Here is a 23,630-nt window from a genome sequence, read left to right as displayed (position 1 = left end):
GTAGCCTCCAACCTGATGGCATGAACGTCGACTTCTCTAACTTCCGCTAAGGCCCCACCTCCCCCTCGTACCCCATCTGTTACTTATTTTTATACACACATTCTTTCTCTCACTCTCCTTTTTCTCCCTCTGTCCCTCTGAATATACCTCTTGCCCGTCCTCTGGGTCTCCCACCCCTTCCTTGTCTTTCTTCCCGGACCTCCTGTCCCATGATCCTCTCGTATCCCCTTTTGCCTATCACCTGTCCAGCTCTTGGCTCTATCCCTCCCCCTCCTGTCTTCTCCTATCATTTTGGATCTCCCCCTCCCCCTCCAACTTTCAAATCCCTTACTCACTCTTCCTTCAGTTAGTCCTGACGAAGGGTCTCGGCCTGAAACGTCGACTGTACCTCTTCCTACAGATGCTGCTTGGCCTGCTGCATTCACCAACAACTTTGATGTGTGTTGCTTGAATTTCCAGCATCTGCAGAATTCCTGTTGTTAGAATTACTGTATAATTAGTTTTAATATCGATGGCATATGCCATTCTGAAAAAAAAACAATTTCTGCAATCAATACATACAGCTCACCTGAACTAGACCACAATAATCAGCTGAACACAATTCAAGACATACATTTCATAGACAGTATACCTTGGCAGCATTCACAATCACATTCCACTATACCTCTTCATCCACTATTCAGCAACTCCTTCATCCCCTTATTATCCATTGCTTAAATTCCTATTTCTTCATAGTTCCTACAAAATCAAATTATCTGGTTGCAAGCAATTCCTTCTTTCCAATTTAATTACTTCCCGTATTTCTTTCTGAGATTATTTTTATTACATTCTCCGCAGGTGAGAGCTCTTTCTCTACAAAGCCTTGTTACATTTCTCTAGTGGCTAGCTATTCCAAACCTTCCCTCCTAACAGCCACAGGTCAGAATTATCCTCCAACTGCTAAATTCCAATTTCTTCTACTTTGTTTAGAAATGTATTATATTTGGAGCAGGGAAAAAAGAAAAATCTGTCTCACCAACAGCTAATCATTCCAAGGCATTAAGAGTGTGGTTTTAAATTGTTATTTTTATGCAAAAACTAAAACATGCTGCTTCTTGGAAACAGCTCCTAAAGGAACTAGCATGGGTCCAAAGACTTCTTAAACTTTACACAGTTGCATGTTGTTGCTTATGAAAAGCAGGCAGGGGAGAGAAAGACACAAACCACCCTTTTGAAGGTCTGCAGCTTGGAAATTTTCATAGATGACATAAAAGACTGGGAAAGGAACCCAGACAGTGGAACCAGAAAGCCTCGAAGAGGTATCACAGGACAGGCTGTAGGTTAATGTTTACTAGGTGCACAAATTCTCCATATTTTTCCATCTGAGTATTTGATACACAAGCTTTTTACATTAGCATTAGCCTCAACTTCAAACTTGAAGTTGCTCCATGCTCTTTTAGTTACGATACCATCAGTGGCAATGTCTTTTCCCATCTGGTGGTCCTAGTTGAATAAACTTAAAGTCATACAGTCATAGAACACTACCGTACAGAACTAGGCCCTTTGGCCCATCTAGTCTTTGCCAAACTGTTAATTTGCTGAGTCCAATCAACCTGCACCTGGACCATAGCCCTCCATACTCTTCTCTTCCATGTACCTATCCAAATTTCTCTTAAATCTCAAAACCAAACCCACATCCACCACTTCCATTGGCAGCTCATTACACACTCTCAACATGAGCGAAGCTCCCCCCTCATGTTCTCCTTAAACATTTCCTTAACCCAAGACCTCTAGTTGTAGTCTCACCCAACCTCAGTAGAAAAAGTCTGCTTACATTCACCCTATCGAAAACACTCATAATTTTGTATACCCCAAATCTCCCTTCAATCTTCTATGTTCTAGGGAATAAAGTCCTAGTCTATTCAACCTTTCCCTAGAACTCAAGTCCTGGCAACATCCTTGTAATTTTCTCTGCATTTTTTTCTCAACCTTATTGACATCTTTCCTGTAGGTAAGTGACCGAAACTAACTACATAGAATACTCCAAATCAGGCAAGTTCTGAACTGAACTGTTCGGTTCTGGTCACCTCATTACAGGAAGGATGTGGATACTATAGAGAGAGTGCAGGGGAGATTTACAATGATGTTGTCTGGATTGATATGACAATATGTTGAGTGAACTGGATCTTTCTCCTTGGAGCGACGGAGGATGAGGAGTGACCTGATAGAAGTGTAGAAGGTGATGAGAGGCATTGATTATGTGGATAACCAGAGCCTTTTTCCCAGGGCTGAAATGGCTAACACGAGGGGGCATAGTTTTAAGGTGCTTGGACGTAGGTACAAGGGGGATGTCAGAGGCAAGTTTTTCACCAAGAGTGGTGGCTGTGTGGAATGCACTGCCAGTGAAGGCAGTAGAGGCAGATACAATAGGGACTTTTGAGAGTCTCTTAGATAGGTACATGGAGCTTAGTAAAATAGAGGGCTATGAGGTAGGGAAATTCTAGGCAGCTTCTAGAGTAGGTTACATGGTCGGCACAACATTGTGGGCCAAAGGTCTGTAATGTGCTGTAGATTTTCTATGTTTCTATGCTTCTCTAGCGGGGATGACGGCAGAGCAGAGATGGCTGAAGTTTCTAAGAATGGTTCACAAGGCACAGGATAGGCATGTCTCACAGAGGAAGAAGTCCTCAAATGGCAGGGGTAGACAGCTGTGGCTGACAATGGAAGTTAAGGACTGCATAAAAACCAAGAAAAGGACTATAAGGTAGCAAAAACAAGTGGGAAGTTGGATGGTTGGGAAGCTTTTAAAATCCAACAAAAGGCAACTAAAAAAGCTATAAGAAGGGAAAAGATGAAATATGAGGACAGACTAGCCAATAATATAAAGCAGGATACCAAAAGTTGTTTAGTTATATAAAGAGTAAAAGGCAGGTGAGAGTTAATATAGGACAACTGGAAAATGATGCTGATGAGATAGTAATGGGGGACAAAGAAATGGCAGATGAACTTAATGGGTACTTTGCATCAGTCTTCGCTGTGGAAGAGACTAGCGGTGTGCCAGAGGTCCATAAGTGTCAGGGAGCAGGAGTGAGTGCTATTGCTATTATAAAGGAAAAATTTCTAGGAAAACTCAAAGGCCTTAAGGTGGATAAGGCCACTGGACCAGATCAACCATACCCCAGAGTCCTGATAGAGGTTGCTGAGTAGATAATGGATGCATTGGTCATGAACTTTCAAGAATCACTTGATTCCAGCACGGTCCTGGAGGACAGGAAGATTGCAAATGTCATTTCACTCTCTAAGAAAAGACGAAGGCAAAACTAAGGAAATTATAGGCCAGTTAGCCTAACCCCAGTGGTTGGGAAAATGTTGGTGTCTATCACTAAGGGTGATGTTTCGGGGTCCTTGGAGACTAATAATAAAATAAGTCAAAGTCAGCATAGTTTCTGTCAAGGGAAATCTTGCCTGACAAATCTGTTAAGAGTTATTCGAGGAACTAACAAGCAAGGTGGACAAAGGAGAGGCAGTGAATGTCATTTACTTGGATTCTTCAGAAGCCTTTCAATAAAGTGCCACACAGGAGGCTACTTAACAAGATAAAATCCTATGGTGTTACAGGAAAGATACTGGCATGGATAGAGGAATGGCTGACAGGCAGGAAGCAGTGAGTGGGAATATAGGCATCCGTTAGTCTCGTGAGACCATGGATTTGCACCTTGGAAGGTTTCCAGGGTGCAGGCCTGGGCAAGGTTGTATGGAAGACCGGCAGTTGCCCATGCTACAAGTCTCCCCTCTCCACGCCACCGATGTTGTCCAAGGGAAGGGCACTAGGGCCGATACATCTTGGCACTGGTGTTGTCGCAGAGCAATGTGTGGTTAAGTGCCTTGCTCAAGGACACTTTTACCAAGGATAAAAGGGGCCTTTTCTGGTTGACTGCCTGTGACTAGTGGTGTTCCTCAGGGGTCAGTATTAGGGCAGCTACTTTTCACATTGTTTGTCTATGATTTGGATAATAGAATTGATGGCTTTGTGGTAAAGTTTGCAGAAGATACAAAGATAGCCGGAGGGGCAGGTAGTGCTGAGGAAGCAATGCAATTGCAGCAAGACTTAGGCAAATTGGAAAAATGGGCAAAGAAGTGGCAGATGGAAAAGTGTTGAGAGATGTATGATAATGCATTTTGTTAAAGGGAACAATAGTGTAGACTATTTGTTAAAGGGAACAATAGTGTAGACTATTATCTAAATGGTGAGAAGGTTCAAACATCAGAGGTGCAGAGGGACTTAGAAGACCTCGTGCATGACTCCTTGAAGGTTAATTTACAGGTTGAGTCAGTGGTAGATAAGGCAAATACAATGTTGGCATTTATTTCAAGGGAATAGAATATAAAAGCAAGGAGATAATGCAGAGCCTTTACAAAACACTAGTCAGGCCGTACTTGGAGTATTGTCAAGAGTTTTGCGCCCAATATCTCAGAAAGGATGTGTTGTCATTGGAAAGAGTCCAGAGGAGGTTCACAAGGATGATTCTGGGAATGAAGGGGTTAACATTTAAGGAGGAGCGTTTGGCAATTTAAGGCCTGTACTCACTGGAATTTAGAAGGATGCAGGGGAATATCATTGAAGACCACTGAATGTTGAAAGGACTAGATAGGGTGGATATGGAAAGGATGTTTCCTCTGGTGGGGTTATCCAGAACTAGAGGGCACGGCCTCAAATTTGAGGGACAATTCTTTAGAACAGAGGTAAAGAGTAATTTTTTTTAGCCAGAGAGTGGTGAATCTATGGAATGCTCTGCCACAGATTGCAGTGGAGGCCAAGTCTGTGCATATACTTAAGGCCGAAGTTGATTGTTTCCTGATTGGTCAGGGCATCGAAAAATATGGTGAGATGTATGGGGTTGAGTGGGATCTGGGATCAGCCATGATGGAATGGCAGAACAGACTCAATGGGATGAATGGCCTGATTCTGTTCCTATGACATGATCTTATAGAGGTTATGGACTATAGGGAATGCATCAGTGAAGCAAAGTCCCTTCATAACCTTTCCAGCTGGCTCTTCATCTTGTCATGACAAGTTAAAAGCACACTCCATCTTAGACATCTTTAAAATACCTAATTCAGTAACACAGAGAAAATAATTTCAAAAATATAAGAGGAAGGGTGCATCCTTGCTTCATCTTGATGCTATCCAATATAGACCCAAACTGAACACAGGCCTTCATGCTGTCAGGGAAAGAAGAAGCATCCTTTCTTCCAAGAATAACTGAGATTAGAAAGATAACTGATGCAGTGAAGCAGCAACAATTGATTCCTGGAATTAAACTCTTGCTTTAAGGATGGATTGAAGAACTGAACTTGATACAGTACTCCGAAATTTAGAACAACTTTTTATTGCAAAGAGAGCCAGATTTCTAATCTATAACATTTTCAAAAGCTGTTCATGAGAAACATTTAGCAGTGTACTATTTAAAAACCTCTATCTTGTTAAGCTTAAGACATAAATTTCAGTTTCCTCAGCTCCCTTGCAGCACCACTTACTGTCCCTCAGTGCTACATTTCCTACTGCTTAACTGCTTCCTCACTTGTGTCTATATTCACTTACTGTTCCACTCATCTCATCTAAAGAGCCCTTTACAAGACTGCCACAGCTGCATCAATCACAACTTTATCTCAGCAACCCAGTTGTGCTAACAATGTTAGACCCCAATATCATCAGCGACAAAGCTGTATATTTCATGATTGCCAACAATGTGGGATATAGAACAGCAGAGATGTAAACAAATCATAGAAAAGTGCAAAAGCAAAAGGGTTATAGTTATGGGGGATTTTAACTTCCCTAATATTGACAGTGGGTGCCTTAGTCCAAGTTTCTCCTAGATGAGGAGTAATTAATTAAGTATGCTCAGGAGATTTTGAGCCTATGCTTCTGCAAGAGAAGGTGTTTTATTAGATTTGATCTTGAGAAATCAAGCTGGCAAATACTGGAAGAGTTAGTGGGGAACATTTTGTGTTACACAATTCTGCCCATCTCAAGGTAGGTATGGGGAGAGACATGGATAGTCCGCCAGTAATGCATTGCAGGAGGGCCAAGTTCAATGAGATAGGGCTCTGCAAAAGTAAATTGGGAGCAGTTGTTAGTAGGTAAAATAGCACTCAACGAGCAAGAATCTTTTGAAAGGAAGATGGCAAGAGTTCTGGAATAACATATTCCTGAGGGTAGAAAACAAGGATGACAAAAATCAGAGGACCTTACATGACAAAGGATTTTGTGGAGAATTTCAAAATAAAAGGAAATTAGGATGGCAAATTGGGATCCTGAAATTACATTGACAGACAAGATCAACGATGAATACCAGTGCACTTTATAAGTATATCAAAGGGAAGAAGGGAACTATGGAAAGAGTAGGTCTCCTTAAGAACCTAAAAGGCTACCTGTGCACTAAGCCAAATGATTTTGCCAAAATCTTAAATGAATACTTTGTATCTGTGTTCGCTAAAGAAGAACACATGGTAGTATATGTTCCAGGAGTGGAACAATGATGCTCTAGTCTACAGCATGCTAGTATTAAGGAGAAAGTACTTGATTTAATGGGAAACACAAGTCTGCCACGGGAAGTAGTTGAGATAACTGGGATCCAGATAAAGGTCTTTTTCAGCTGTAAGAAAAGTTCTGAATAACCGGAGGATAGCAAACGTTGCTCACTCATACAAAATGCACAGCAGAGATAAGCCAAGTACAACAGGATAGTGGACCTTACTGGTCTGGAAGCTATAAGGAATAAAAATGTAAAGGAACTTCTTATATTTTTTTCCAGTCCTGGTGAAGGATCTCGGCCCAAAATGTTGGCTGTTTACTCTTTTCCATAGATACTGCCTGGCTCTCTGAGTTCGTCCAGCTTTTTATGTGTGTTGCTTGGATTTCCAGCATCTGCAGATTTTCTTGAGTTTGTGATTCTAAAGGGACTGGATTTATCTTCACTTGGAAAGGCAGGAACTGATTAGGAATAGTCAGTATGGCTTTATTAAATACAATATTTTGCTGAGACAACTCAGCATATTGAAGAATTAAGGGTGGTAGATATTGCTTACATGGACTTTGAGGCCTTTGACAAGGATCTACATAGTAGACTACTCCAAATAGGTTACAGCCCTATGATATGATCAAAGCTATCTGGCAAATTGGATCTAAAAGTGGATCAAGTAAAATACAGAAGGTAGTGGAGGGTTGCTTTTCTGTTTAGAATGTTGTAACCAATTGTGTACCCCATGGATCAGAGCATGGGATTCTGGTGCTTGTAATATATGTTGATGACTTGGATAAAATGTAGGAGATGTAATTAGTAAGTTTGCAGATGAAAATTGATGTTGCTAATAGTGCAGAAGGTTGTATAAAACTGCAGCATTATTCAGGACACTGAATAGTTGGGCAGAGCAACACCAGCTGGAATTTTATCCTGACAAATGCGGAGATTTGCATTTTGGAAAGGCAAACAACAGTAGGGCATGACATCTAGTGGTAGGTTCATAGAAATGTCAATGAAGAGTAGGACTTTGGAGGTACAAGCCCACAGACCATTGAAAGTAGCAGAATAAATGGATGAGGCAGTGAAAAGGACATGTAGCACTGGATGTTTGGCTTCATGGCCAGAATACAGTAATGGGATGTCATGCTGCAACTTATACAATGTTGGTTAAACCACACCTACAGCACTATTTGCAATTATGGTTGGCATACAATAGCAAGCATGTGATTGCACTGAAGAGGGTGCAGAGGAGGTTTGTCAATTATGAAGGAGGAACTAAACAGGGTGGGTTTGTTTTTTGTTGGAGCTGAAGGGGCTGTGAGGTGACCTAATATAATTATGTCAAATCATGAAAATAGATAGGATAATAGTAGAAACCATTTTCCATGATGGGAGTGTCTAAAACAAAAGGGGATAAGTTTAACATGAGAGGTAGAAGTAGATATTCTAACATTTAAGGAGGACTTCAACAAGAACTTGAATTCACAAACCCATAGAGGGCCCTAGACCTAATGAGGGTAAATGAGATTAGCAGAGATACAACTTGTATCCCAGTGATGTGCTATGATAGATCTGGTCTACAAGTACTGAACCTCATCATTACACAGTGACAATATTATGTCATAGAGTATCATACAAATGCTTTGCAGCTGGACATGTACCAACCAGCACTGTACTCATTTTACAGTGAGACCATGCACACTGCCACAGCATTTTTGGGTCATGGACCTAGATAAAACTGAGTTTATGACTGGGGATAATGTGGTCCAAATCTCTAGTCCTTGGGAAGTCATCTCTTGATAGCTCATCCCTGGAAAGTGGAGTTGAGGACAATGATGAGAACAGCCATGGAATGGTTGGAGCAATCTTGTTGAGCCACATAGTCTCAGCAGCTTTACCCTGCAGTATTTTGTATCAGAACTTAGTGAGGTGCCACTGACTTTCTAAATGCTAAAACATTCAAGTGTCATAAAAATATAAAACTTATATCTTTTCTTTTAGTTTTACAATTTAAACAGTAACCAATTTCATTAATAGAGTACATAAGGTCACACCAAAAGAGAGAATGTTGTGCGCTCCATATGTTTTACTTACTCCATGGGCTCCTTGAATTGTGCGAACCAAATTTAGCCCTTTCCAAACATAAATATCACCATTCAATGCACCAGAATAGGTAACTTCATCTTTAGCACAAGCTAGACATAGTATAGTCTGAAGGTCACCAGTTTTACCAAAAATTCCCCTTTTGGGTGTTAGTGCATTTCCACATAATGTCCAAAACTGCAATAAGAAACAAAGACAAAAAAAATCACTGTGTACACACATTTTCAACAAATAATTGCTCTTACAACACATGCAGAAATAAATTGGCATTGCCTCAACTGTTTTATTCATTTCTCTGTTCTCTTAACATTTTCTCTTTGTTCTTGTTTTATCATTAATCTAAATCACTTCATATTCTTTGCTTCGTTTGTTTTTGAATTTTATAAATTACACGTAAAAATTGTTTCCGTCCTACTTTTAATTCATGGTAATCCTAAATCCATGCATCCTTAATGATTACACAATCTTTCATTAATTGCCTCCAAAAACTTCCGACAATTTAAGTTATTTACCCTTCTTTATATAATTGTAATTTCTTTCAAATGTCAGTTTTGAAATAATTAAATTCTTTTCTCTAGGTGTTTTTTCCTAAGTTAAAATCAACAGGATGGCTCAACTTGAAACAAAAGAAATTGTAACTTTAAATTAGCCCAACAGCTAGTAAGGCACCCTCAAAAAAATATACAAAATCTTGAAATAGTTACATCCCTAATCCCAGATATGGTTTCTCAGGACTGTTAATACATAAACATAACCCTGAATGGAATTACAGGGAAAGTAGCAGAGGACAATAAGAAACAATAGGCAAAATGTGCTTATCAAGTTTCTTTCTTTGACTGAACAGATAGAACTAAAGTAAAAAAACTTCACAAATTCATATACCTGGGAAGAAAAAATAATAAATAACCTCAAAAGTCAATTAATCTTAAAGGTGTGAAGATGCAGAGTAAAGAACAGCTAAGAACCTGATTGACGTCAGGGCTTTGTGATGGCCACTCCAATACCTTGACTTTGTTGTCCTTAAATAATTTTGCAACAACTTTGGAGGTATGCTTGGAGTCACTGTCCATTTGGAAGACCCATTTGTGACCTTGCTTTAACTTCCTGGCTGATGTCTTGAGATGTTGCTTCAATATATCCACATAATTTTCCTTCCTCATGATGCCATCTATTTTGTGAAGTGCACCAGTCCCTCCTACAGCAAAGCACCCCCACAACATGATGCTGCCACCCCCATGCTTCACGGTTGGGATGGTGTTCTTCAGCTTGCAACCCTCACCCTTTTTCCTCCAAACATAACGATGGTCATCATAGCCAAACAGTTCGATTTTTGTTTCATCAGACCAGAGGACATTTCTCCAAAAAGTAAGATCTTTATCCCCATGTGCACTTGTAAGCTGTAGTCTGGCTTTTATATGGCGGTTTTGGAGCAGTGGCTTCTTCCTTGCTGAGCAGCCTTTCAGGTTATGTTGATGTAGGACTCGTTTTACCGTGGATATAGATGCTTGTCTACCTGTTTCCTCCAGCATCTTCACAAGGTCCTTTGCTGTTGTTCTGGGATTGATTTGCATTTTTCGCGCCAAGGTACGTTCAACTCTAGGAGACAGAATGCGTCTCCTTCCTGAGCGGTATGACGGCTATGTGGTCCCATGGTTTTTATACTTGCGTACTATTGTTTGTACTGTTACGTACCCCGTAACTGGATTGCCAAACCAGCAGAAATGGAACACTCATTGGAGTCTGTGATTACTAGGAACTAATAAAGTTTTATTGAAGAAATAAGTAATACAGTACACTAACTGCAAGGATATAAATGTAACAGGTTAGCAATGATAGTATACATATATACACAGAAATAGGGCAACACACATCAAAGTTGCTGGTGAACGCAGCAGGCCATGCAGCATCTCCAGGAAGAGGTACAGTCGACATTTCAGGCCAAGAACCTTCGTCAGGACTAACTGAAGAAAGAGCCAGTAAGAGCTTTAAAAGTGGGAGGGGGAGATCCAAAATGATAGGAGGAGACAGGAGGGGGAGGGATGGAGCCAAGAGCTGGACAGATGATTGGCAAAAGGGGTATGAGAGGATCATGGGACAGGAGGCCAAGGGAGAAGGAAAAGGGAGAGGGGGGGAAAGCCCAGAGGATGGGCAAGGGGTATAGTCAGAGGGACAGAGGGAGAAAAAGGAGAGTGAGAGAAAGAATGTGTGTATATAAATAACGGATGGGGTACGAGGGGGAGGTGGGGCATTAGCGGAAGTTAGAGAAGTCAATGTTCATGCTATCAGGTTGGAGGCTGCCCAGACAGAATATAAGGTGTTGTTCCTCCAACCTGAGTGTGGCTTCATCTTTACAGTAGAGGAGGCCGTGGATAGACATGTCAGAATGGGAATGGGATGTGGAATTAAAATGTGTGGCCACTGGGAGATCCTGGCGGACAGAGCATAGGTGTTCAGCAAAACGATCTCCCAGTCTGCGTCGGGTCTCGCCAATATATAGAAGTCCACATCGGGAGCACCGGACACAGTATATCACCCCAGCCGACTCACAGGTGAAGTGTCGCCTTACCTGGAAGGACTGTCTGGGGCCCTGAATGGTGGTAGGGGACGAAGTGTAAGGGCATGTGTAGCACTTGTTCTGCTTACAAGGATAAGTGCCAGGAGGGAGATCAGTGGGGAGGGATGGGGGGGACGAATGGACAAGGGAATCGCGCAGGGAGTGATCCTTGCAGAAAGTTGGGGGTGGGGGAGGGAAAGATGTGCTTAGTGGTGGGATTCCGTTGGAGGTGGCCGGTGCTCCCGATGTGGCCTTCTATATATTGGCGAGACCCGACACAGACTGGGAGATCGTTTTGCTGAATCTCGCCTGGAAAGGGTTGGTTACCACTGGAAACAGAACTAAGACCCTATCGCCCACTTGAAACACTTGTTCGCGGGCTCATCTATCATAGCACTGTTTCATTTTTGTTTGGGAGTTTCGTAGATTTTCTTTGGCAAGGTCACAGATCCTTTTAAGCCTCTCATGAAATTTTAAAACATAATCAATCACATTGACTTGTACTGTCAGACAGGACCATTGCTCTTTCAGTAAGGTTAGAGGTCCTCTGGGCCGATGACCGAAGACGAGCTCGAATGGGCTGTACCCCAATGACTCCTGAACCGTGTCCCTTACGGCAAATAACAAGAGAGGCAAGGCATCATCCCAGTCTCTGGCGTTCTCTTGACAATAAGTTTTAATCATGGTCTTTAATGTTGCGTGGAATCTTTCCAATGCCCCTTGGGACTCCGGGTGGTACGTGGATGCCAAAATCTGCTTTGCTCCCATCTCATCCAACATCCGTCGGAATGTGTGAGATGTGAAGACACTCCCCTGATCTGACTGGATCTCCCTGGGCAGCCCCACCATAGTGAAAAATTTCACAAGCGCCTTTACCACTGTGGGAGCCTTGACGCTTGCCAGGGGCACCGCCTCCGGAAACCTGATGGCGGCACACATCATAGTCATCACATACTCTCGCCCACTCGCAGTTCTGGGCGGGGGCCGACAAAATCCACAATTACTCGAGAAAAAGGTTCCCCGAAAGCGGGTATCGGTCGAAGGGGCGCTTTAGGCAGGACCTGGTTCAGCTTACCTACCACCTGACAGGTATGACACCACCTACAATATTCAATAATATCTTTCCTCATGTTCGGCCAGTAAAACTCTTTCATAATTCTATTGACTGTTTTCCTCACCCCAAAATGTCTACCGAGGGGTATCTTGAGGGCCAGGTTAAAAATCTCATCCCTATAAATTTTCGGCACTACCACCTGGTGTACCACCCCCCACTCCTCATCTGTGGGCACAGTACTTGGTCTCCACTTCCTCATCAGTACTCCCTCCTTCACATAATAGCCCACTGGTTCCCTTTTTATTTCTGCTTCGGAGAGAGCTGTCTCCATCAAAACCATCAGCTCCTCGCCTCGTTCCTGTGCCTGTATAAATTCCTTCCTCGCTAATGATAAATCTACCTCAACTCCCTCACTTCCTTCCGCTCCACTATGCTCCTTCTTCTCACTTTCTAACCCCTCCTGGTACAAGGCTGGTAAAGACATCTCAGCTAAATCCACATTCGCTTCGGCAGCCTTTCTCGACATGCGTCGAGTCACTGCGCAAACGGGATAAACCTGTGAGTCCATGGGCAGGTCCTCAGTCCTGGCAGGCTTGCTTGTCAGCTTTACTGCTGGGTACACATCACCACCTGCAAGGTCGTTACCGAGTAAGACCTCCATGTCTTCCATCAGTAATTCGGGCCTCACCCCTATCGTGACTGGTCCGGAGACCAAGTCACTTTTCAGGTATATCTGGTGCAAAGGTACTGCTTCAGTCCCTTTCCCAATGCCTTTTATCACACTGACCTCCCCAGTATCAGTCTCTGCACTAAATTCTAACACCCTCCTTAAGATCAATGACTGACAAGCCCCAGTGTCTCTCCAGATCTGTACTGGAACTAGGGTTGACCCCTCCTTCACCGACACCAATCCGGCTGAAGTAAACTTCTCGCGCCCTTCCTGAACTCTATCAGACCTCTTCTCCCCTAGCGGTTTGTTTGCTGGTTCAATACAGCCAGTCGGAGTCGTCGTTTTTCCTTTCCCTGTCTCCTTCTTTGGGGCTAAACACCTGGACGCAATGTGACCAGCTTTCCCACAGTTATAGCATACGACCCCAGGAGACTTCCTACCAAACTGTTTCCCGTCTTCCTTATCCTTCTCACTAGTCCCCGGCTTACTTTCTGGCTTTGCCTGCGGACTTTCGCCCCCCTCTCGACTACCCTTCTGGTAGCTCTTACTCAGGGTAGACTTTGATTTGTGTGTTAACGCGAACTCATCTGCTAACTTAGCAGTTGCAGCTAAGGTTTCTGCCTCTTTCTCATCTAGATAGGGCCTCATACCTTCAGGGACACAACCTTTAAATTGCTCAATCAGTATTAGCTGTAGCAGTTTGTCATAATCTCCAGTGACCCCTTTCGAGGTGCACCAACGCTCACAATACATCTGCATCTCACGGGCAAACTCTAAATAAGTGCAGCCCCACTGCTTCCTCACATTCCAGAACCTTTGCCTCCGGGACCAACTCATAAATCCTGAGTATAGCCTCTTTCACCACATCATACCTCTGGGCATCTTCTGCTGACAACGCTGAGTAAGCTTGCTGAGCCTTCCCCTTAAGCACGCTCTGAAGTAAAACAGCCCACTTATCCCTCAGCCAGTCCTGACTTGCAGCGACTTTTTTGAAATGTAGAAAGTACCGATCAACATCGGCCTCCTCAAATGGGGGAACCAACCTAACCTCCTGGGTCGCCCTGACCCCTCCACCTTGGTCTGGCATTTGGCCCCTCTCGAGCGCTATCCCTAACTTCTCCAGCTCAAACTCCCTTTCCTTCTGCTTCTCTCTCTCTTCCCGTTCTAGCTGCCTTTCTCTCTCTTCTCGCTCTAGCTGCTTTATTCGGAACTCATGCTCGAGCCTTAATTTTTCCATCTGCAGCTTCACCGCCTCCCCACCAGGTTTGCTCATAGACACCACCTCCAGCTCCCCGTGGGGAAACACACCTTTAAATACATAATGCTCAACGATAGCTCTGTGCATCTCCGCTCTCTTCATTGTCTGCTTCCCCCTAAAAAGATCCAACCGTTTTGCAACAATCGCCAAGTCTGATTTTTTGGCATCCTCTAATGCCTCCAAGGTCGGCGCCTTTAGAAATTCCTCAATCTCCATTTCTGCTGTTTGCCCCTTTTTTCTTCTTTCGGGAATTTAACCTAATCAATTTACCCAGTCCCAAATTTTGGCGTTCAAAATCCCGGACGAGCCCCCACTTATGTTACGTACCCCATAAATGGGTTGCCAAACCAGCAGAAATGGAACACTCGTTGGAGTCTGTGATTACTAGGAACTCAAAGTTTTATTAAAGAAATAAGTAATACAGTACACTAACCGCAAGGGTATAAATGTAACAGGTTAGCAATGATAGTATACACATATACACAGAAATAAGGTAATAGGAATCAGCCAAGCTCTATCACAGTCTAGGGGTAAAATGATCAGTCTTAAGATGAAGCACAGTTCAGTCTAGTGCAGTTTGAAGTAATCGCTGTTGTTGTACTGTTGGAGGGAGGGAGAGGGAGTGGGGGAGGGAGGGGAGGGGAGGAAGAGGGAGGGGGAGGGGGGGGGAGATAGATAGGTAGGTAGGTAGGTAGGTAGGTAGGTAGGTAGGTAGATAGGTAGATAGGTAGATAGGTAGATAGGTAGATAGATAGATAGATAGATAGATAGATAGATAGATAGATATGCAGTTGGTTTCAGGCAAACCTTTCCATGCCTTCTGATCCAGCTGTGGTCACCAACTGTGACCCCTCCGTTCCGGATGCGATTGTTCTTCCATGGTGAACCCGGAACCCAGGCAACGGTGGACACACACCAGGTTCCCACTGATCGTACCTTTACACCCTGTGAGCCTCTGACCGATTCCCGAGAACCGGTCCTCCAAACTCCCACCAACTTGTGGGGCACACTGCTCTTTCCAGGGTCTCATGGCGTGTGTGTGTCGTGCCTTAGCAAACCCGCTATTTTTATCCCCCTGATGGGGTATCACCTGTCCATCAAACTTCAAACAGTTCAGGTTCAAAGCAAATGGTCTGTGGCAGACACCAACATCTGAATTGTGTCTCTTTCTCGTTAATCTCTCTCTTCTCTCTTATTAGCATTTTGAATGTTTCTCCATTGTCTTTCGTTATCTCTCTTATTAGCATCATCCATTCTGCAGCTCTGCTTGGCTTCACACATGACAGTACAGATGAACGTGGTCCCTTCAGGTGTTTGGAAATTGCTCCCAAGGATGAGCCAGACTTGACATCATTTTCTGACCTCAATTCAATAGAAGATTTGTGGGCAGAACTGAAAAAGCGTGTGCGAGCAAGGAGGCCTACAAACCTGACTCAGTTACACCAGTTCCTTCTGGAGGAATGGAACAAAATTCCAGCAACTTATTGTGAAAAGCTTGTGGAAGGCTACCCAAAACGTTTGACCCAAGTTAAACAATTTAAAGGCAATGCTACCAAATACTAACAAAGTATATGTAAACTTCTGACCCACTGGGAAAGTGATGAAAGAAATAAAAGCTAAAATAAATCATTCTCTCTACTATTATTCTGACATTTCACACTCTTAAAGTAAAGTAGTGATCCTAACTGACCTAAGACAGGGAATGTTTTCTAGGATTAAATGTCAGGAATTGTGAAAAACTGAGTTTAAACGTATTTGGCTAAGGTGTATGTAAACTTCTGACTTCAGCTGTAAATGCTGTGGTTTCATAAGGTATTGCCCAGGTTGTATTTGGAATATTGTGAGCAGTTTTGGACCCCATATAGAATATCGAACACTACATGTTCTTTGGCCCATGACGTTATGCTAACCTTCTAACTTATTCCAACATCAATATAACCCTTCCCTCCCACATAAGCCTAATTTTTCTACCTTCAATGTGACATTCTTAAATATCCCTAATGCATCTGCCTCTACCACCACCCCTGGCAGCGCATTCCATGTACCCATCACTCTGTATAAAAAAACTTGACATCCCCCCCCTTTATATCTCCCCTTTACTTTCCTACAATCACCTTAAAATTATGCCTCCTCGTATTAGCCATTTCCACCTTGGGAAAAACTCTGGCTGTATACTTGGGTTAAACTTCTTATCATCTTTAACATCTCAATCAAGTCACCTCTCAATCTCCTTCACTCCAAAGAGAAAAGCCTTAGCTTGCTCAACCTTTCCTCATAAGACACATGCTCAAATCAAGGCACCATCCTGGTAAATCTCTTCTGCACCTTCTCTAAAGTTTCCACATCCTTCCTATAATGAGGCGACCAGAACTGAAAACAATATTCCAAGTATGGTCTAACCAGGTTTTTATAAAGCTACACCATTACCTTGTGGCTTAAACTCAATCCTCTGACTAATGAAGGCTAAAACACTATACACCTTCCTAACCACCCAATTAACTTGCATAGCAACTTTGAGGGATTGATGGATGTGGACCCCAAGATCCTTCTGCTCCTCCACACTGCTTAGAACCCTGCCATTAACTTGGTATCTTGCCTTCAAATTCAACCTTCCAAATGAATTATTTTACACTTAACCAGGCTGAACTCTATCTGCCACTTCTCAGCCCAGTTCTGCACCTTATCAATATCTAGTTGTAACCATTGACAGTTTTCTATTCTATCCACAACACCACCAGCCCCTATGTCATCTGCAAACTTAATAACCTACTCATGCACATCGTCATCCAAGTCATGTATAAAAATCACAGAGAGCAGGGGCCCCAGAAAAAAATTCTTGCAGAACAGCACTGGTCACTGACCTTCAGGCAGAATATACTCCATACACAACCACTCTATCTTCTGTGGACAAGCCAATTCTGAATCCACACAGCCACTACTCCCTGGATCCCATGCCTCCTGAACCTTATCAAATGCATTACTAAAATCTATATACACCACATCTACTGAGCTACCTTCAATGTGTTTTGTCACATCTTCAAAGAAGTCAATCAGGCTTGTGAAGCATGACTTACCTTCACCAAGCCATGCTGACTATCTCAAATCAGACTATGTTTCTCTAAATACTTGCAAATCCTGCCTCTAAGAATTTTCTCCAATAATTTACTCACCACTGAAGTAAGACTCACTGGTCTAATATGACTCCAATGGTTATCCCTACTCTCTTTTCTTGAACAAAAAATAATATTTGCCACCCTTCAATCATCTGGTATTACTCCTATGGACAGTAAAGAAGCAATGGTCTTTGCCAAAAGTGCAACAATCTCTTCCCTCACTTACCTGGAGTATAACCTGTCCAGCCCCAGGGACTTACCTATCCTAATATTTTTCAGCCTGTTTTACATTGTCCTTGTAATCATCCAGTGAATCTCGCAGGTGAATATTGAACCAAAGTGTTCATGAAGAACCTCCCCATCTTCTCCAATTCCAGGCACATGCTTCCTCTTCTACTCCTGATTGGTCCTACCCTCACTGTGGTCATATTCATATTCTTCACATAAATGTAGAAAGCCTTTGGGTTTTTCTTAATCCTAAATGCCAAGGCCTTCTTATGCCCCTATCTAGTTCTCATAAAACCATTCTTAATCTTCTTCCTGGCTACCTTGTAATCATGTAGAGCCTTATGTGATCCTTGCTTAAGCAAGCTTCTTTCTTCCTCGACTACACATTCACATTTCTTGGCAAACATGACTAGACCATAATACATAGGAACAGAATTAGGCCATTTGGTCAATCGAATCTTCCCCACCATTCCATCATGAATGATTTATTATTCCTTTCAAACTTATTCTCCTGCCTCCTCCCAGTAACCTTTGACACCCTAACTAACCAAGCACCTATCAACTTTGCATTAAATATACTCAATGACTTGGCCTCCACAGTAGTCTATGGCAATGAATTCCACAAATTCACCATCATTTGGTGAAAGAAATTCCTTCTCATCTCTGTTCTAAATGGAGGTTCCTCTACTCTGAGGCTGTGCCCTCTGGTCCTAGACTCACCCCACTGTAGGAAACATCCTTTCAACATCCATTCTATCAAGGCCTTTCAATATTTGATCGGTTTCAATGAGATCTCTACCTTTCACATCCCCTCCCCATTCTTCTCAACTCCAGTGAACATAGGCTCAGAGCTAGCAGACACTTCTCAAGTGGCAACTTTGAGGGATCATTAGATGTGGACCCAAGATCCCTCTGTTTCTCCACACTGCTAAGAACCTTGTATTCCTAGAATCATTCTCACGAATCTCCTCTGGACCCTCTCCAAAGTCAGCATGGCTTTTCTTAGATAAGGAGCACAAAACAGCTCATAGTACTCCAAGTCAGTCTGTCAAATGCCTTATAAAGCATTAAATTCTTGCTTTTGATTTTGAGAGGACTAGAATACAATGTTAACATTGCATTTGCCTTCCTTACCACTGACTCAGCTTGCAAGTTCATCTTTAGGAAATCCCACAGAGCGACTTCAAATTCCCTTTGCATCTCTAATTTTTGGAATTTCACCCAATTTAGAAAATAGTCTATGCCTTGATTCCTTATACAAAGTGCACGGCCATACACTTCCCTACACTATAGTTTATTTGCCACTTTGATCATTCTCCCAATCTGTCCAAGTACTTCTGCAGACTTCCTACTTGTTCAATACTACCTGCTCCTCCACCAATCTTTGTACCATCATCAAACTTGGCTATAAAGCCATCAATTCAATCATCCAAATTGTTGATATATAACATGAAAAGAAGCGGTCCCAATACTGACCCCTGCAGAACACCACCAGCAATCAGCAGCCAACCAGAATATGTCCACATTATTTGACTATGTCTCCTGTAGGCAGCCAATCTTCTATTCATGTTCATATCTTTCCTATAATACCATGAGCTCTTATGCTGTTAAGCAGCCTCATGTGCGGCTGCAGGACCTTGTCAAAGATCTTCTGAAAATCCAAGTTAGCATCATGCACTGACTCTCCTTTGTTTATCCTCCCTGTTATTTCCTCAAAAAAACTCCAAAAGAAAGTCAGGAAAGATTTCCGTTAAGGAAACTATGCTGACTTTGGCTTACTTTATCATGCGCCTCATCCTTAATGGACTAATAATGTTGATCTTCCCAACCACTGAAATCAGGCTAAATGGCCTATAATTTCCTTTCTTCAGCTTCTCTCCCTTCTTAAAGAGTGGATATTTGCAATTTTCCAGTCCCCTGGAACTATTCTGGAATCTAGTGACTTTTAAAAGAACATTACTAATGCCTCCCACAACCTCTTCAACTACCTGTTTTAGATCCTCGGATGTTGTCCAGCTAGTCCAGGAGACTTATCGACCTTCAAATCATTCAGCTTCCCAAGCACCTTCTCTTTAGTAATAGCAACTACAGTCACTGCTGCCCCTGACACACTAAAATTTTTGGCATACTGCTAGTGTCTTCCACAGTGAAGACTGACGCAAAATACTTATTCAGTTTATCGCTATCTCTTTGTCGCCGTTTGGGACCTCTCCAGCGTCATTTTATAGCGATCCAATTCCCACTCTCACCCCTCTTTTACTTGTTTAAAAGGAGAGCTTCATGGGCATTCGGGCTCATTCTGGTGACCCAGTCAGTGGCAGGAGCAGAGCACAGCAAAATAAAAGCATAGAAGGGACAAGCAGGATGGCTATTGTTGGGAGGGGGCCAGTGGTGAGAGTAGAAGTGTCAGGTTTTGGCTCAAAGGAGGCTTTGGCATAGAAGAAGTGTTGGTTCTAGGTAAGTTTCTGTTAAGGTTCCCCTTTTTTCCTCTTATTGTACAGTGTTAGTAAATGGTCATTGTGTGTTCTTCATGCTGGATGTTGGAGTTCTGGGAGACCCAGAGTCTCCCAAGGAACTACATCTAAATGAAGTACATCCAACTGCAGCTCCTTGAAGACCGTATTAGGGATTTGGAGCAGCAGCTGGATGACCTTTGGTTTGTACGGGACAACGAGGAGATAATCAAACAGAGCTACAGGGGAGTAGTCATCCCTAAGTTGCAGGAGGAAAGTAACCAGGTGACTGTCAGGAGAAATGGAACTGTGAATAGACAGTTAGCACTGAGCATCCCTGTGGCCATTCCCCTCAATAATAAGTATACCATTTTGAATGCCGCTGTGAGGGATGACCTTCCAGGGGGATGCCACAGAGACCAGGTTACTGGCACTGAGCATTGGACCATGGAGCAGAAAGGAAAGGGGGAGAAGAGCAGAGCAGTAGGATCAGGGGACTCAAAAGTCAGTGGAACAGACAGGATATTCTGTGGATGTGAACCGGACACCTAAATGGAATGTTACATCCCAAGGGCCAGAGTCAGGGACGACTTGGATCGTACCCACAGCATTTTGGAAGGAGAGGGAGAGCAGCCAGTCTTGGTACCAATGACAGAGGAAGGAAAAGCAAAGAGGTCCTAAAGAGAGAATTTAAAGAGACAGGCAGAAAGCTGAGAAACAGGAACTCCACGGTCATAATTTCTGGATTGCTACCAGTGCCACGTGCCAGTGAGACTAAATGATTTGGCAGATAAATGCGTGGCCGAGAAGCTGGTGCAGGGTGCAGGACTTCAGGTCCTTGGAACATTGGGATCTTTTCTGAGGGAGGTATGACCTGTCCAAAAGTGATGGGTTGCACCCAAACTCGAGCGGGAGTAATATTCTTGTGGGTTTGTTAGAGTAGTTGGGGAGGGTTTTAATTAACTTAGCAGAGGGTTGGGGACCGGAGTGGAGGGATTCAGGATAGGACGGATGGTTAAAAAGCAAAGAGAGCATGCAGTCAGACTGACAGAAAGGACAGGCAGAAGATGGGACAAAATTGCAGCCAGCAGGGTGGGTATCAGTGCAGTAGGGAGGTAGAATCAAAAAGAGTAGCAATACAGTCCTCAAAATGTTACATCTCAATGCATGGAATATAAGAAATAAAGTGGATGATCTTGTTGCACTACTACAGATTATCAGGTATGATGTTGTGGCCGTCACTGAATCATGGCTTAAGGATGGTTGTAGTTGGGAGCTAGATGTCCAAAGTTATATATTGTATCAGAGGGATAGGAAGGCATGCAGAGGGGCTGAAAGAATGGCATCAAATAGTAGAAACATGTGACATAGAATCAGAAGATGCTGAATCCATGTGGGTTGAGTTAAGAAATTGCAAGGGTAAAGGAACCCTGACGGCAGTTACTTACATGCCTTGCAACAGTAGTTGGGATGTGGACCACAGATTATAACAGGAAATAGAAAAGGCATGTCAAAAGGGCAATGTTAAGATAGTCATAGGAGATTTCAACATGTAGTTTTCATTAGAGAAAAACAGGTTGGTATGGATCTCAAGAGAGTGCTTTGTTGAATGCCTTCGAGATGGCTTTGTAAGACCATAAGACAAAGGAGCAGGAGTCGGCCATTCGGCCCATCGAGTCTGCTCTGCCATTTTATCATGAGCTGATCCATTCTCCCATTTAGTCCCACTCCCCCACCTTCTCATCATAACCTTTGATGCCCTGGCTACTCAGATACCTATCAATCTCTGCCTTAAATACACCCAATGACTTGGCCTCCACTACCACCCGTGGCAACAAATTCCATAGATTCACCACCCTATGACTAAAAAAATTTCTTCGCATCTCTGTTCTGAATGGGCGCCCTTCAATCCTTAAGTCATTCCCTCTAGTACTAGACTCCCCCATCATGGGAAACAACTTTGCCACATCCACACTGTCCATGCCTTTCAACATTCGAAATGTTTCTATGAGGTCTCCCCTCATTCTTCTAAACTCCAAGGAATACAGTCCAAGAGCAGACAAACATTCTTCATATGTTAACCCCCCTCATTCCCAAAATCATTCTAGTGAATCTTCTCTGTATCCTCTCCAATGTCAGCATATCCTTTCTTAAATAAGGAGACCAAAACTGCCCACAGTACTCCAAGTGAGGTCTTACCAGCGCCTTTTAGAGCCTCAACATCACGTCCCTGCTCCTATGCTCAATTCCTCTAGAAATGAATGCCTTCTTCACCACCAACTCAACCTGGATGTTAACTTTAAGAGTATCCTGCATGAGGACTCCCAAGTCCTGTTGCATCTCAGAACTTTGAATTCTCTCCCCATTTAAATAATAGTCTGCCCATTTATTTCTTCTGCCAAAGTGCATAACCATACACTTTCCAACACTGTATTTCATTTGCCACTTCTTTGCCCATTCTTCCAATCTATCCAAGTTTCTGCAGACTCTCCGTTTCCTCAGCACTACCGGCTCCTCCACCTGTCTTTGTATCATCAGCAAACTTGGCCACAAAGCCACCTATTCCATAATCCAAATCGTTAATGTACAACGTAAAAAGAAATGGCCCCAACACGGACCCCTGTGAAACACCACTGGTAACCGGCAGCCAACCAGAACAGGATCCCTTTATTCCCTCTCTCTGATTCCTGCCAATCAGCCAACACCCTATCCACGTATGTAACTTTCCCGTAATTCCATGGGGTCTTATCTTGTTAAGTAGCCTCATGTGTGGCACCTTGTCAAAGGCCTTCTGAAAATCCAAATATGCAACATCCATTGCATCCCCCTTGTCTAGCCTACTGGTAATTTCCTCAAAAAATTGTAATAGGTTTGCCAGGCAGGATTTTCCTTTAAGGAAACCATGCTGAGTTCCGCCTATCTTATCATATGCCTCCAGGTACTCCGTAACCTCGTCCTTGACAATTGACTCCAACAACTTCCCAACCACTGATGTCAAGCTAACAGGTCTATAATTTCCTTTTTGCTTCCTTGCCCCCTTCTTAAACAGCGGAGTGACATTTGCAATCTTCCAGTCCTCCGGAACCATACCAGAATCTATCGACTTTTGAAAGATCATCGCTAATGCCTCCGCAATCTCCACAGCTACTTCCTTCAGAACATAGGGGTGCATTCCATCTGGTCCGGGAGATTTATCTACCTTTAGACTATTCAGCTTCCTGAGTACTTTCTCTGTCGTAATTGTGACTGCACACACTTCTCTTTCCTGCCACCCTTGAGTGTCCGGTGTACTGCTGATGTCTTCTTCAGTGAAGACCGATGCAAAATACACATTCAGTCCTCCGCCATCTCTTTATCCCCCATTACAATTTCTCCAGCATCATTTTCTATCAGTCGTATATCTACTCTCACCTGTCTTTTACTCCTTATATACTTGGAAAAGCTTTTAGTACCCTCTTTGATATTATTTGCTAGCTTCCTTTCATAGTTCCTCTTTTCCCTCTTAATGACCTTCTTAGTTTCCTTTTGTAAACTTTTAAAAACTTCCGAATCCTCTGTCTTCCCACTAGTCTTTGCCTCTTTGTATGCCCTCTCCTTTGCTTTAACTTTGGCTTTGACTTCTCTTGTTCGACACGGATGCATCCTTTTTCCATTCCAAAATTTCTTCTTTTCTGGAATATACCTGTCTTGCACC

General features: G+C 43.0%; 1 protein-coding gene across 4 annotated transcripts in view; it reads right to left on the bottom strand.

The window, feature by feature from the left end:
- The window catches only part of LOC140201322 (echinoderm microtubule-associated protein-like 6), a 378,640-nt gene that overhangs the window by 251,125 nt on the left and 103,885 nt on the right, over positions 1-23,630 (bottom strand). For all 4 annotated transcript variants that reach the window (XM_072265210.1, XM_072265207.1, XM_072265209.1 and 1 more), the window contains exon 5: positions 8,598-8,783. In XM_072265210.1, the coding sequence (XP_072121311.1) occupies positions 8,598-8,783 (186 nt within the window). The remainder of the gene's footprint in view (positions 1-8,597; positions 8,784-23,630) is intronic.

This window comes from Mobula birostris, chromosome 8 (genome assembly GCF_030028105.1).
Source record: "Mobula birostris isolate sMobBir1 chromosome 8, sMobBir1.hap1, whole genome shotgun sequence".
Classification (NCBI taxonomy): domain Eukaryota; kingdom Metazoa; phylum Chordata; class Chondrichthyes; order Myliobatiformes; family Myliobatidae; genus Mobula; species Mobula birostris.
Note: the sequence above shows the minus strand (reverse complement) of the source record. Positions and strands in the feature narration are given on the sequence as shown.